The sequence below is a fragment of the Lycorma delicatula genome, chromosome 9 (genome assembly GCF_047948215.1).
Source record: "Lycorma delicatula isolate Av1 chromosome 9, ASM4794821v1, whole genome shotgun sequence".
NCBI classification, from domain to species: domain Eukaryota; kingdom Metazoa; phylum Arthropoda; class Insecta; order Hemiptera; family Fulgoridae; genus Lycorma; species Lycorma delicatula.
In genome coordinates, this window is record NC_134463.1 from 126,009,899 (window position 1) to 126,026,756 (window position 16,858).

Sequence of the window (16,858 nt, forward strand, 5' to 3'; positions counted from 1 at the left end):
TTTACCAATAGTTAACAATACCACAACGACCAACATCAGAGGTAGCTGACCCATTCTATGATTATGAACTAATAGAAGAGGAAGAGGAAAAAGTGGAAGGGGTTACCCCCACCACTTCTACTTTGAAAGTATAAAAAGGTGTCCTCCGTCTGCACACACAAATCTGTTGTTGAGCATCCGTCATGGAAAAACACTCAATCGTTTCTATTCATGCAAGACACTTTACATAACATCACAAACCAACCTGAAATTACGAAACCGACTGAGGAGGAGGAGGAGAAATCGAAACCAACGAAGATCCGCAAAAGGAAACGTCCGCGTAGTAAATTTTATGATAAACCTTCTTCAGTTGAAAAGACGATCACAAAGACGAAGAAGAAGAACGTGAGTAAGGGGAAGAACGGAGTGGTATCCCCCACCACCACCACCATTTTGATTTCGTAGACATCGTCAGCGGTTACACATCGCAGACTTCATACACGGATGAGCGTTCGTCATGGAAGGAGTTATCGAGTATCACGGCTTTTTCGACAAACGAGGTGAATTTATAGTTAAGGAACTTGCCGTTGTTGGTGATGATAGCTATATGATTCTTCACTTTCGTTCGCTGTACCCGAAGTCGAGTTGACGTCTAAATATAAACGGATGGTTGGAGGAATTTTCACAAAATCGATTGGAATTACGGTGAAGCCGCATACAACGACGACATCATGAAGGCGTTATGTTTACAGTTCACTACTATACATACCAAAGACTGGAGAAAGCGGAATCTTTGCGTCGGTTTCATAACGACGTTTTACAGATACCGGAGGAGGCACCTAAGCCAAATTTCAATTATTTCGTAAATTGTCCGTACCACGCCACTCACAAGGCGAGTGGAAAATGTGCGTTACAAACCGGCTGTTTTTACATAGAGTGGATGAAGTTGCGTAAAAGACCGTTGGATTTGGTGAGGGAAGCCGACCGTTTGTTTGTTCGTTTGAAAATACAAACGCGGAAAACAAAGAAGAATTGGCCATAAACGGTTACTACTTTTCTTTAACGGTTTGTGTAAAATGTTGTTGGTGCGACGAAAGGATAGATGCGCCTCACCACTCGACGCGATATGAAAACTACATCAAGGAAAACGAACCGCTTTCGTTCGAACATGTTGTTCCGCGTCGAGTACCGCTGTAGAGCTAGTCTGCTGCAAGATGATGAATTCACATCTTTGGTTAGAGATCTCAATTATAGTTGTAGCTTTCCATCTCGGTTTAATGGCGGTAATATTATTTATGCTCGCATTGAATAACTTACAAACATTTGCAAGAAAAAAACAAAATAAATAAATAGATAAAAATAATCTAAAAAAAGGTTCGAGTGTTTTACAGTAGGCCTATTGGGGAGAGATTTCACTCATGTAAAAAAATCTCAAGGCGCCACGGTTGCTACATCGTGTGGGTGGTGTGGAAACGCAACCATTGTACTTATTTAATTCCCATAAATAAGGCTCCAATGTATAATTCAATCCTCAGCTTAGGGTTGGATGTTGACATAGCAACATCGGTGTGGATCAGATATTTTCCGAATCATCGCATAAGATCGTTACGTCATCTTATGAAAGTTATTCGCGGTGTTTTTCCAACCAAAAAGTATATCAGTTTCAATACGGTTAGAGTGGTTTCAATCACGACGCTACTTACGCTGAACTTCACAGCGGATTACAAGAATATTTAGTCAGTTTAAAAATCGATACTGTAGACGGTTTGTGTAGACATTATATTAATTATAGTGATGATGGAGAGGACCGATTCGATTAATGAATTGAGGCCAATTGCGCCGTGCATTTGTAAATATTGTTTAATGCTTGTCACCCACTTTGTTCACTGTGATGAAACGCATGCTATCGATTGTAAGAAATTCGACTACTGCGGACGTAACTACCAGTATTCTGGTAGTTACGTCCGCAGTAGTCGAATTTCTTACACTTGTACTCGTGCGAATTGATTATTGAAAACGTGAAAAGACTACGCTATGGTGCGTGCAAATAAATACGAAGTGTTATGGGAAAATCCGTTCGCCTGTACCGTTATCGATGGTAACGAACTCCACCGGTTATTTTGCAAGATTGCCGCCGGTGATGAGGGTAAGGAGGTGGCGGCAAATCACACACGCAGTCATTCGAGTGTGAGCGCTGCGAGTGTGAAGATGGAAGTCGTAGCATTTATTAACATTTTCAACGATGAACATTGTTTTCTAAAGAAGAAACCGTTCAAGAGGTTGACCTTGATATCGGTGTGAACTATGTACTGTTGGAAATGAGAAATATTTACTGAATACGGTGAGTTCCGTATTAATATTGTACGATAGCGAAGTGGATGAACTGAGTTGCTTTCAAACCTTATTACCGAAGTCGTATACAAATAGATTTACCGACAATGAATTGGCCGTTGTAAAAAATCGTTTGATGAAATTAACTTATTACGGAAAGAAAAAAATAAAACGGTGACAGATGATTTCCATGACGATATAAAAGTAAGTTACAACTCTTGGAGATGACGATGAGTGTTTGTAGGCCTATCGGGGAGAGGTTTCACTCATAAAAAAATCTCAATGCACCGCGCCGTTGCTACCTCCTCGATGGCGTGGAAATGCAACTCACACAAATGTATTTTTTTGCAGTGGTGGTAACTTGGACGAATGTGCTTGCTGATAAGCAGGTTCAAACTCGTTCGTTGTCGTGCATTCAGATATGTACTGTGTACTGAATTGTTTTGACGTTTGTACACTTCGAAAAATGGGTTTTTCATCGCTTCTAGTGTATTATGTTTTTTAGTCGTTTCTGCTAAACCGTTCTTAAGTAATGATTATGAACGATTATATACGTATATTCAAGATGATGTGTTGTGCCTTTTTATCGTAGAGATTAAGATCGTAAATAAAGTACCAGATATTCAAATTATTTGTAAGAATACACATGAGGCTTATTATTAAAAAACGCTTTTGGATAAAAATGATATACCGGTTGAGGTACGTAGAAATATTGGTTGTTACGCGGTAGAGTTCATGAAATAAATAATATTTAAACAGAACCACCTCTAATTCTTTATAAAAGTACGTTCGTAAAAATAACAAGTTCGCACGGTTGAATTGCGATTACTGTTTTATAAGGAAAAAAACGAAAATAATTATCCATTGCGTCGATTCTAGGAAGACCGGATGTGCATGTTGATAAGCAGGTTCAAACTTGTTCGTTTGCGGTTAGTTAGAGAAAATTATTTTTAATTGGCACAAAAGAACGTGTGTTAGATATGGAAAAAAAACGAAATAATTTATCGCGTCGTAACATGTTCGTATACAGTTGCAACGCGATTAAAAGAAATATTATTTATCGACTTGGAATACCGGATAAACAGGTTAAAACTTGTTCGTTGGCGACCAGATGTGAGTGGGTATAGCCGTCCGTAATCGTACTCACATCATTTTATCGCGTACTCTTGCATAATCAACACCATGACTGACGGTAACAGAAGCGATTTTTATTAGTTGAACAAGAAACTTCTCGCTACCAATCTTGAAACCAGAAGCGTCGGTGAACTTACTGTTAATAAACTGTACGAAATTTTGTGGTTATGGGAAGAGCATAGTCTGCCTCTTACGAGATGGTGAGGAGGAATCGGCTTTCAATGTATATTTACCAAGACGGTTCGCTGATACATTTAATAAAGATGAGTTCGACGCAATGGTAAATATGAAGCTGAAGCTTATTTTTAAAGGACGCGTTGGAAAAACTTTTGATGTGGTATTTGAGTAATGATTGACTGAAAGCAATTTAAACTGTCCTTTTCAGGACAAGACAAAAAATTACAAAAACAACACAAAACAATAAACACTTTAAACCCTGCTACAATAATGTAACTTATTTTTTTTAAAACGATATTTATTTACATTTATTGAATGCAGTGGTTCCAAGGCCCGTGACACGATATGATATTGGAGTTATCCACTATCAATTGTGTCACAAATGGTGTGGTGTTGAACAAAATCGGGTTTAGTACTTTGTTCTATTATTTTTTGTAAAAAACTTCTCACGGGTGTCTTATTCGTATAATGTCGATAATTATAAACTCATTTGTGCTTCAGCATTCGATGTGAACGGTCGAACACCGCGACAATGAATATTTAATTAACAATATGTTACGTTATATTTTTTATAATTACTGTGGTGTCTCATTCGTTATTTTACGAAGCGTATAGGCAAACGTTAGATTTCCGGTGTAAAATACCGCAACAAAGATCCATACCGGTAATGCGTCTTTTGAAAGATTTAAGTTCTCAAAGATTTACTTTAAGACCGGTTTATGTCGTTCTACATCGATGTGATATAGGTTCGGGTTGTTGTCATCCGAGTCCTGAATTCGTATGTCAACCAGACGTAGATGGTATCGAAAAGGTGACGTTAGAAATTAACATTAAAGCACAGTTTATTAATAACACTTTGAAAATGAATCACAGAAAAATTGTATCTTCAAATCATACAAAATACACTTGTCAGGATATCACCATACCTATCAGATGAATTTTTACACATTGTGGAGGGGAGGTTGTGACGTTCTGACTGGTTGACAGCAGGACGTGGTAGTTGTGGTGGAGGTTATAAAATACTGTAATCGAGTGAAGTAGTTTATTCTTTGACAGACGTTTGTAAACATCATGAATCGATTTAGAGAAGAAAATGTACGCGTGCGTGTCGGTGACCAACGTCTGACGCCTGTGTGTTTTAAATTAAAACACAGTTTTGTATATGTTGTCGATTTGTCTGAATACTATTTCGATAAAAAACGGCGATAAACTGATCGTAAAGTTGGTTTTCAATGATGATGATGATTTCGGATATGGACGAAAATATTACTGCGAAGTTGAATGCGGTGAAAAAGCTATTGCCCTTATTGACAGCAAAGAGGTACTGTTTTCCGGGTTCTACGGTAACGATGGTAACGTAAAGGCGTTCAAATTAAATCATTCGTCGAATATGAAGTTCGACGCGAGTGTTAAAGATCTCAATACGTCTCATCGAAAAAATAACGTACTTGCTGTAAACGTGTTTGTTGCGAATGAAAAAAGAGTAACAGCACATTTAACGTCGGACGGAGAACTTTTCTTTAGGACACGCGATGAGACAGATTGTTCTAACAACGGTGGTGATGATGATGATACCCAACCGCTGTTGGCGTACGACACAAACGAAAATTCAGAAATCGATTACGTTAAAACCAATCGATATATGAGAGGGCGTCATATCGCTTCTCTTTATTTTATTCTATACAAGAACACGAAACGAAAAGAAGACGAGGAAAACCGTCCATCGATTCGAATTTTTAATTTGTACGATGTTTAAATAAATCCTTTTAAGGACTACAACTTTCAAAATTACACAAACAACGGAAAATGACACACATACACAAAACAAAAACACTTTAAACCCCCATACAATAATGTAACTACTGATTTAAAAAACGATATTTATTTACATTTATTGCATGCAGTGGTTCCAAAGCCCGTGACACGATATGATACTGGATTTAGCCATACCAATTGTTTACAAATGGCGAGGAAAGTGTTTAAATAATATTTTACACAGTTTATGTATGCGAAAAATTTTCATGTTACTTCTTTACAAGACCATTTGCAGGAAGTTTCCCATTCATAAATGAAAGTTAACCGTTTTTTCAGATAGATGTGTTGTGCAAGTTTATCATTATTCATTTCTGCGTTTGATGTTTATCACATCGCGGTCTTGAAAAGAAGTATCATGAAGATTTTTTTTGTTCAGGCAGATTAATGAGTGTTTTATAGGCCAACTGGCGAGAGATATATCACTGGTTAAAAAAATCTCAACGTACCGTGTTGCTACCTCCTGGGCGGTGTGGAAATGCAATGCAACCCATTTATTTTTCTTTGCGTACATTATTTTATACACAGAATACGAATCTCTCTATTTTTGTTCGGAGTAATTTTATCCAACTTAATTTTTAGCTTATATTTTAAATCATTTGGTTTTTGTACGAGTGTTTTGTAGGCCTACTGGAAAGAGATTTCACTCTAAAAAAAATCTCAACGCACCGTTGAGGTTGCTACCGCTTGGGTGGTGTGGAAATGCAACAACACTCCAAACCCCGCTAGAGTAATGTAAGACTATTTTTTTAGAAATAAAATTTAGTCGATTGGCATTATTGTATGAAGGTTCCAAGGACTGCGGTGTAATCCGACATCAGATTCACAATCTGTTGTCGAATTACACTCGCGAATGGTGAGGAGAGTGTTTAGTACATAAATGCATTTATTTGGGTGTGGTAGTTTTCGCGCGTAAAATGTAACGGTTTTTTTCTTTTACAGAATGGAGTAGGGTGCGTGCGCAACACACACGCAGTAATCGCACACTCTGATGACAGATTGGATGACAGTGGTGGGAATCTTAAAAAAAAATTTCGCAATCGTCGTCTCCCGGTGCAAACGCCACGACGACCAGGATCAACCTCGAGGTACGTCCGCGTCGGTCGATTCTTCAGTCGAACGCTAAACATAAACATAAACAACGCTAAGCCGCAAAAGCATGCATGCACGCGAACACATACGCACTCACCACCTCCTGGTGCATGAGCCCCGTCGGGGTTCTGGAGTGGCGGCTGGCGCCTTCCGGTGCAAACGCCAGGGCGACCAGGAACGACCTCGGGGTACGTCCAAATTCTTATTCATAAAAACACACACACACACAATGACATTCAATTATATATATATATTGTATGGTAGGTGTGACGTCACACACACATATAATAGATTTAATTTTTCTCCCGTGCAACTTATATACAACCACTGAATGTAAAGATAGGGCAAGAAAAGACTATGACGGTAGAAGAATTTTGTTATTTGGGAAGTAAAATTACTAAAGATAGATGCAATATAAAATGGCAAACAGCACAGGCGAAACGAGCTTTCAGTCAGAAATATAATTTGCTTACATTAAAAATTCATTTAAACATCAGGAAAGCATTTTTAAAAGTATATGTTTGAAGCATAGCTTTATATGGAAGTGAAAATTGGACGATCAGAGTACTTTAGAAGAAAAGATTAGAAGCTTTTGAAATGCGGTGCTGTAGGAGAATGTTAAAAATCAGATGGGTGAATAAAGTGACAAACGAAGAGATGTTGTGGCAAATCGATGAAGAAAGAAGCATTTGGAAAAATATAGTTAAAAGAAGAGACAGACTTATAGGCCACATATTAAGGAATCCTGGAATAGTCGCTTTAATATTGGAGGGACAGGTAGATGGGAAAAATTGTACAGGCAGGCAACGTTTGGAATATGTAAAACAAATTGTTAGGGTTGTAGGATGTAGGGGGTATACCAAAATGAAACGACTGGCACTATTTTTTAGGCAATTTTTGAGAGCTGCATCAAACCAGTCAAATGAGTGAAGACAAAAAAATTGCACTTATGGTTAACCTAACTTAATTTGGTCTCAAGTGAATCTAGTTCCATTCTTAATTTAATTAATAAACTTAAACAAATTATTTAGTCTGAAAAAAATAATGTATTTTACACTTGTGCATTCATGAATTATGAAATTTTTGGTGAGGTTACAGTGTAATTTATGACGGACGTAACTCTGGTGACAAAAAATTTTCAATTTTCAACAAAAAAATTTCAATTGTAATGAATAAGTTGGTTCCTAAATGAGATATATTACAAATTGGAGGTCAGTCCCTAACTGTAAACAATTAGCAATTTTTATATTTTAACATTAAGTTTCATCAGCACAACCTACAGAAATGAACAAATATATTTGGACATAGGGGAAGAGAACTTTTTCCTACATAAGTTACAAGACACTAAAGTAGACACATTATCTAATATACTTCATGAATTATTAATTTTATTTATATTACATTCAGAGTACACTCATCTGTATTTTTACTACAGCAATCTGGGAAGTGAAATAATTGTTCCATTTTTTTTTTGGGGAAAAAAACAAACTCCTGCTTTAAAAGACCATCAGGCTGGTCTAATGGCTAAGTTGACATTGCAAATAATTTGTTTAACAGTGGATTATCAAAGTTGAAGTTTCTGAGGTTGAAATCCAAGTAAGAGTTAGTTGCCTTTATATGGATTTGAATACTAGATAGTGGACATTGGTTTACTTTGGTGGTAGGCATTCAATTAACTATATGTCTCAAGTCTTTGTACAAGGCTACACTTAATTTATACAGAGTCTTTCTAAAATGGGGGGCTGACTATATTTTTTCAGATTCTATTAAAATTAAACAGAAAGTATCCTTAGGAAAAATAGCAATTTCTTCTTTGTTCTCCTCCTGTCTGCCATTTAGTTATTTTTATATAGTAATTTATATCCCAAGTTCAGACTGAGGATTCACATTAATATTTGGTAATAAAGTTTTAAAATTAGCAAAAAAATCAGGAATAAATATCTTTGCAAATTACAAAATGGTCGCCATGTTTATTTTTCAATCTGTTATATCTCCATAAATATTAGTTTTATCAAATTTTATGTTATTTTGCTAAAATATTAAGCCTTTTATTTTTAACAAAATATTTATGGAAATATAACAGATTGAAAAATAAACATGGCGACCATTTTGTAATTTGCAAAGGTATTTATTCCTGATTTTTTTTGCTAATTTTAAAACTTTATTACCAAATATTAATGTGAATCCTCAGTCTGAACTTGGGATATAAATTACTATATAAAAATAACAAAGTGGCAGACAGGGGGAGAATGAAGGAGAAATTGCCATTTTTCCTACCGATACTCTTTGTTTAATTTTAAACGTAGAATCCAAAAAAGTATAGCCAACCCATCATTTTAGAAACATCCATTATATCATCCTCATCTCATTGGGCCATTTGGGTGTTATTGTTCATTAGTTGAACAGATTGCAATGTACAATTGAACAGATTGAACAATTACTTGATTGAAGGTTTTTTTTAATTTAAAAATTTACCATTAATAATATTATTTATAACTGTCACCACCATGCTAAAATAACGAATATGAAAAATCGCATTTTTCAGATTCGTCAGTTTACGACTAATCTGAACGTCCTGCATTTTGTGATAAATTGTCCATTGCTATCTCTTTTAGAAAGGCTAGTTTACAAGTTTTCACTTTTACGAATATGCATTCCTATATAAAATTTAACACTGAAACTATTTTTTAGCTTTCCTGAAAAGATGACTTTTTCACATTTGTTACTTTAGTATGATGGGAAGTTATGATGGTAACATAATTGGATTTGCTTGCAGTCATGAAACTATAAATGCAGACCATCTGGGAACCTGCAGAGCTCTGGACCACTTGCAGAGTGATGATGAATACTGGTCAGAGCATTACAAAACGGCTCAACAGCCAAGAGTGGGCATTGGCTTTAAAAAAAATTTCTGTAAGAACATAATATGAGTAGCAGTTCATAATTTTTTAAATATTTTAAAAGTGATATCACATTTCATCATGCTCATTGACAATTATGGCACCTTAGAGAATTTAACATAGACTGAAAATGTCATAGTTATTTACAGAAAATTATCAATAAATATTATTGTATAATCAAAATTTGTCTTGCTGATATAAAAGCATAATGTTTACTTTAGTTTTCAACTAAATCATCTAGCTTGGTTCTTAAATATTAATGAAATTTATTTGTAATACTTACAGTCGCTTTAGTAAGTAGGAAAACTGCTTCTTGGGAAGCAGCATTAACATCATCATCAAATTTCATAATACTTTTGACTCTTGCTATTGGTAGGTGTGTTAATTTTTGTACATTTCTATCAGACGTTTTATTGTTATGAGACACTTCACTGCCGTCACCACAAATTTCTTCCTCAATAGGGATTTCAATTTCTTCAATTGTATCTTTTTCATTGAAATTTTCAGTAGCAACATTAGTATCTGTGATCAGATCATTAGTTACTGTAGTTGCAATAGTTACACTTTCAGCTACAATATCAGGAAAACTGTTTTCAATACCTTCAGTACTATTCACATCCTTTTTATCCATTTTTAACGATTATTATATCTTTTACAATGCGAATTATCAATTTTTATATACACTAGAATGTCTACTTACTAATTACAATAATCTAATTTCTCACTGTAATTGATAATTCAAACATGTATTGAAACTAATAACGGGGAACTGTTGCAATATAAAAATAAATCTTACATATCTGCATTAACACTAAACATACCATATACGCTTAACATACATAACCTCAACAAAATTAAGAAGTTAGAGAAGTATAATCATTTTGGCGGCAAAGAAAAGTAGTCCAAGCGACGTCGTATATTTATTTGGCATTCGTTTTTCAGTTGTGACGAACATCAACCAAAGCTTCGCAAAGCAAAATTTGAATTTTAACATAATTATACATACAATCACATGAGTAAATACCTGGCCCCATTAATTTTACTAGTTATTATGTAGAAAATTTTAATAATACAACTATTGTCAACTTATACCGAACGTTCTTCAATTTTGATCTACCGATCGATCGATATATTGCTATCGAAATGTAATGAATTAATTTCGTAAGGTAAAGCGTGTCTCATGCCATGTTATCAAAAATGAACGCAATTAGTGCTAATTTAAATTTATTTGGTGTTTTGTGACCCGATTACATATTTTTTAATATGTTTGTTTAAATTTATTTCAGAATTTTAATGTAGTATTAATTATTGTTTTAAAGATATATGTTTTAACTATTACGTAATTAGCAGGTATTTATTGTTATTAAATTGATATGTAAACAACGCTTGCTGGTTTCACTTGTGTTGTTATACTTCTGTTTGCCTTTGTCTTTGTGATTTGTATTCATTTTAAACCATACGGATCCTGTTATGTTAAACTAAGAGAAATTTCATTAAATAATTTTTAGGTTATGCAGATGTTTATTTCTGAAATTAAAAACAATTTGTTAACGTCGCAAATGTGAACGTCCAAGTAATTTTTTTATATCTTAGGATGCAATGTTTAGCGAATTAAAACTAATACGCTAAAAGTAAAATTATGAAGTAGTTAACTGTTTTTCTCCTAAACAAGCATCGTGTTCAGATTCCAGTATGCCTTCAGGTAAATGCAAAGAAAACTATTTATTTTATAGTTTTAACTAAAATGAACAAACATATTTTGTGCGTTTTAAATGATTGATTATTCAAAATTTTATAATTTTAAAGGTAAGGTGTGGTATTTAATGAATGCATGATTAAAATTAAATAACAGAAATTCTGAGTTGCCAGTACTATCTTATTAATAATTTAAAATATGGCCAATTTCTTTTTAATTCTCAAAGTAAAGTTATTGTATTTGAAACAACTGGCTATACTAAGACTATGCTGTCTTAAGTTATGTTTATTTTTTTATATTTATTCAGAATTAGTTTGCAATAACTTAGAATAAATGTTTTCCTTGTTGTGTCATTTTTTCCCCAAGATTTTTCTTAGATTTGGTGTGAGAGATCTAGCAGATATTTTTGAAATTTTACATAATCACATTGTCATATTAAGAGGAATTATAGATTTATATTATCATCTGAAACATAAGTGTGTTTAGTCCTAACAGGCATATTGTTTTGGTGATAATAACTTACTTAAATAAAATTAAAAAATCAAATGAAACCACTCATTTTTAACTAAATCCAGAAGTGGAAAAGGTTGTCAATTCAATCCATGTGCATTAGTTTTTTATTTTTGTTTGTTTAAGTCCTACTCTTCATTAAACAGACTGATTTTGATGATTCTTTTCTTTCAATTTATGGAGGACATATTTATGGTGGTCTCATTCTTAACATCTAACTTTTTAAAGAAAAAGTTACATTATGTGAATAGATAATTTGAAGATTTTTTCAAATGTTAATCATAATTGTTGCTTTGTATTAGGGTTTTTGTAGCATAATTATGCATAATCTGATAATCAAAATATATAAAATAGAAGAAAGTTAGTTAGAAAATCTTGAGATAAAAAAATACGTTTTGTATTCCAAAGAGCTTGATTACAGTTTCTTGTCATTTTACGTACTCGTTTTCTTATTTATGAGAAATCCCTATTAGAATAAAATATATATCCTGCATTCTAGAGATGCTTAGTTCATGCTTCTGATATTGTAGTTACTTTATAATTTTTGTATGCTATCTTATACTAATTTTTATCAAAACAGATGTCTTGTGCACAGTTTTTTTCATATGATTGGTGAATTTGTAGATCTATGCATGTTTTGAATGACATGAAAAATAATAAAGATGCACTGATAACTGTAAAACGGTAAGTTTTCTTTAAGTTTTGACCCATTGCCAAATTCAGGGTTAGTAAATTGTTTGGGATTAACCATAATTTGTAATTATCTTACTGAAGTCATTAAAGAAGAAATTAAGTGTTATTAAATTTGAGTAAAATATAATTTCAGACAATATTTATGTTTCTTAGATTCAGTTTCTTTATCAGTATGGTTATTATATTTATGTAAATTTTATATTAAATATATATGTTCTTTTAGACGTTAAACCTGGTGAATTGGAAATAAAAAATTCTGAACATAATGAAATTAGTGGACAGTCATCCCCCGTAGAGGTTGGATCTTCATCAGCTTCAACACCCGAGAGGGCATCATCCATTCAAAGATATGAGTGTGTACTGTTTATTAATTTTTGATTTTAAGTTAGTTTTGAGATATCTTTTGTATAATGAATAGAAAAGAATATTGTTTTTTTTTTTTTTAAAGTTAAGTTACAATATCATTTCGATTTACATAACCTAACCATAGACAAACTTTCCATTTAGTTCAGTCAAGTTCTTGTCATAAAACATTATTTGGCAAACTTGGATAGAATCATTGCACTGCTTCTCAGATAGATAGAAAGAATAATATGATTTTCTATCTATTTTTTGTCTGTTTTGTTTAAAAATGTAAAAGTTTTTATTTACTTTTTATTGGTTGTATTTATATTAACTTTCTCAGAGTTAAATTCTGTACAAGTTTTGTTACTAAATCTTCTGCATTTATTAGTTATTTAACAAAGCTATTGCAATATGAACCTAAAACAAAACTTGTTTTTGATACTGAATTTTGTATTTTATGCTCTCTCTCTTTTTTCCTGTTTAGCCTCCGGTAACTACCGTTTAGATAATTCTTCAGAGGATGAATGAGGATGATATGTATGAGTGTAAATGAAGTGTAGTCTTGTACATTCTCAGTTTGACCATTCCTGAGATGTGTGGTTAATTGAAACCCAACCACCAAAGAACACCGGTATCCACGATCTAGTATTCAAATCCGTGTAAAAATAACTGGCTTTACTAGGACTTGAACGCTGTAACTCTCGACTTTCTAAATCAGCTGATTTGGGAAGACGTGTTAACCACTAGATCAACCCGTTGGGTTTGTATTTTATGGTGGTTGTCTTTAAAACTACTGGAGTTATAGTTCTGGGACCCATTTTATCCTAACAGTTTTATTTCATGTACAGTTCTGGTACGTATTTTATCCTATCTTCAGCTCAAATTACATAAGATATCACCAGCTTTATTTCTTAATTTGAGTCTCGAAAATTACAGTAGGGCTTCTTTTTATTAGAAGAGCTGAAATCCGGGTGAAACTTTTGCTAGCCGAACTTGAAAATAAAGTGTTTCCGGACCTATGTTTGTATGAACTTTTTTCATTATTTTTACCAGTAGAATTTATCCTGGAAGTTTCCGGGTCATTCCATGTCAAATCAACAAGCCTTACAACCTGACCATTAGCAATTTCAACAAAATTCACAGGATTGATGATATCCATAAAGTGATAAAAAAAAATTTTTTTCAGATTTTTCAGTTACTTAGTTTTTTGTGTAGGACCCCCATAAAATATTGAAGAAAACTCAAAAAGCAAGGTTCAGGTAATTACAAAAAATTAATTTTCTCAGCTCCTATAAGAGCTAGAGAGCTCAATTTGGTGTTATTCTAAAGCTCTTGTAATGGCCTTTCATGTGATATATCACTTGGCAAGACTTTGTGACATTAATAGTTCAAGCTTGAATATATCCAAAAGTGAATTTTTTAAAAAAATTGAAAAAAAAGTTGCTTTCTAATGTGTCGTACATATGGTAAACATTTCATAATGTGATTGCAATGTGATCATGGTGAACTTGTACATACTCACCGCTTAACTGCAATTTGTATAGCTTGCAAAGATATTTACAGAAGAATTACACAGTGTACACTTCTTTTTAGAACTTCTGGTTAGCATTGTCCATTTCTTGTTTTGAGAGGTTATGTACTCTTCCTGTTGGACTTACCCTGGGATCTACTTTTGAAATAACATCACTCCTATGTACATTAAGAACATCCTCAAAGTCTGGGTAGTGGAAGGAAGGTGAAAGTCCATGTGGATGTAAGAACTTCATCTTCACTGTTTCATTTTCCTCATTTGAGAACAAACCCCACCATTAGTGTCCATCATATCTGCAGATCAAGACCCCAACCATTTCTCTGAATTCAAGATGAGATCCATATGATGATCAATATTTGTTGTGCTTGCTACTGTTGAGTTGTTAGAAAATGAAAACACCCGTACTTGCACCTGATTCTTGTTCAGTGGAAGAAAAGCGTGGAATTTCTGAGTACCTGGTATAGTTCTTGCTGTCATTTTCCTACTCTTCATAGCCTCTTTTTCTCCTTTATGCTGTTCAATTGTACTGTAATGGAAATGTATCCCACTCCATTTGCTCAGTTATACAACTGTCGTGGAGCCATGTTCTGGCCATTGTAGGTTACATGAAGACTCCCTCCCATGCCGTTACATGCACTTTGCCATGAAATGTGGCAAAATAATGCCACTCTCCTTTGATCCCAAAGTCTGATTCATGGTAGCAGAGGTTGAAAAAATTGAGTCTGTTTTTGTACTGAGAGGCAGCACCATCACTGTAGTAATAGATCAGGCTTGATTTTGTGGTAAAATGAGACTGCATGAAACCAATTAAATATTTCTGTAAAAGGTGCACTGCTGTTGTGTCATGTGTGAGACAGTCAGAAATTATAACAAGAAATATATGCATCTGTGTTTTTGTTGTTGGATCTTGGAAATAGATTGTGAAGGGGTGAACTGTTGCCTGTGCATCATTCTAGGGGAAACCTTGGGCTGCATCCTGGAGAATGAATGAATAATTCACAGTGAAGTCACAGATTACAAGATGTTCACCTTACAGAGATTGCTTTAGATGGGTGAGGTATCTGGACTGCTGACTAGCAAGAAATGATTGTTGAAGAAGCTTCAGAAGTTTTTCAAAAATTATACTGATGAATTCTTCAGTAGGTTTGACTAATGTTTTGAGATATGTTCTTTTTTTCGGATTGTATCTACTGTTTGTTGTAATGTTTTCAATGTAGTTGAGCTGGAAAGCTTCCTCAATCCTTCCCTTGACTTCTTCACATCCAGGACAATTTTTGCAATTTCCTAAGTAGCAAGCTTCAGCTGGATTAGTACACACTACATATATTATAATATCTTTGTAAGATTTAATTGTTCTATCACTTCTTTCATTCTACAATGCATAACCATAAGTTTTGCGTTTTGGTGCATTTTACATACACAAACACTACAGGTTCCTTTTACACCTGCAAGAATACAGTAGTTAAGCCTGAGTTCACAGAACTTTGAAAATCTGATTTTCAGCATTGGATACATCTTTTTAAACAATGCAAAAGCTTCACGGAGACTACACAGAATTAATTTTTTCTGAACATGCTCTCGTCGTCCATTTATTTTAAGAGAAATAAATCTTTTTTTTTGGGCATCATTTGACTTATTTCCTCACTCTCATACAATCAGTTATTTTTTCTGCTGTTTCAAAATCTAAAGTTCTACCAGGTTTAGGATCAGGACATGACATGACACCTTTTTCTTTAACCAGGCTTTTAGCTTTCTTTGCACTGTAGTCTGGTACTCCAAATTCATCTAGAATGTCTTTGAAAGTCCAGCTTTTAGGGAGCATTGTCAATATTTACATCCTGATGCTCTTATCATCTGTAGTATTAAATTTTTCCTTCAATCGGTTGATAATTTCATGGTCAGAGGAGAGAGGAATAGCATCTTGTTCAGAATTTGGATCCATATTCAATATCTTGCTTTTGAACACTACTGCTGCTTTCTTGAGGGTATTTTCTCTTGCATAGTCATTTTTTCTAAATAGGTGATTCATATATCACAATCAAATTTTTGTTCAGAGCATTTACAGCTTCATATTTTTGTGGGGGACACGAAGGATCTAATTGTTGAAATTGTTTATCAGAAGCAGATTCTTCAGCATTATTTTTAGCAGATGCTTCTAACTGTTTGCAGCAAGTATCACAAATTTTGTAACCTTGTTTAAGAAAAGTAAATGTTTGCACCAAGTTCTTGCTTACACTTCTCAGGTTTTTCTTATAGAAATTATAACTTGACTTTTCAAATAGATTGCAGCGGTACATTTTACTTGAAGCTTAGAAGTTGATGGGTCCACGCTGGTCACTATTCTGGTCCAAGGCTGTGATGAATCAGTCATAAAACTCAAACTTGTGGAGAAAGGCAAGTTCAGTTAAACAAAGATTGACTGAAAAATCGGAAAAAAAACTTTTTTGCATCACTTTATAGATATGATTAATCCTCTTGGGGAGTACACCAGTGAAACTTCTGTTTCAAGAGATGATCCAAACTGAATATTATATTACTTGTCTCAACAGCATGAAACATATACATTCTTTTGCTGGCACTAGGAGTGCATGTCATGTCATGCTACTCTTCTGCCTCATCAAGTGACCTAGTCTGGAAGACTGGAAAGAGGGAGGGTTT

General features: G+C 34.0%; 2 protein-coding genes across 3 annotated transcripts in view; one reads left to right on the plus strand and one right to left on the minus strand.

The window, feature by feature from the left end:
- LOC142330113 (DNA polymerase epsilon subunit 4-like) overlaps positions 1–10,519 on the minus strand; it is a 114,687-nt gene extending 104,168 nt beyond the window's left edge. Inside the window, exon 1 of the mRNA XM_075375189.1 lies at positions 9,709–10,519. Within this exon, the coding sequence (XP_075231304.1) occupies positions 9,709–10,056 (348 nt within the window). The 5' untranslated portion in view covers positions 10,057–10,519. The remainder of the gene's footprint in view (positions 1–9,708) is intronic.
- Positions 10,520–10,587: 68 nt separating this feature from the next.
- The window catches only part of TBC1D5 (TBC1 domain family member 5), a 71,321-nt gene continuing 65,050 nt past the window's right edge, over positions 10,588–16,858 (plus strand). For both annotated transcript variants that reach the window (XM_075374721.1, XM_075374720.1), the window contains exons 1-2: positions 10,588–11,127; positions 12,548–12,677. In XM_075374721.1, coding sequence (XP_075230836.1) covers positions 11,118–11,127; positions 12,548–12,677 — 140 coding nt within the window. In that variant the 5' untranslated portion in view covers positions 10,588–11,117. The remainder of the gene's footprint in view (positions 11,128–12,547; positions 12,678–16,858) is intronic.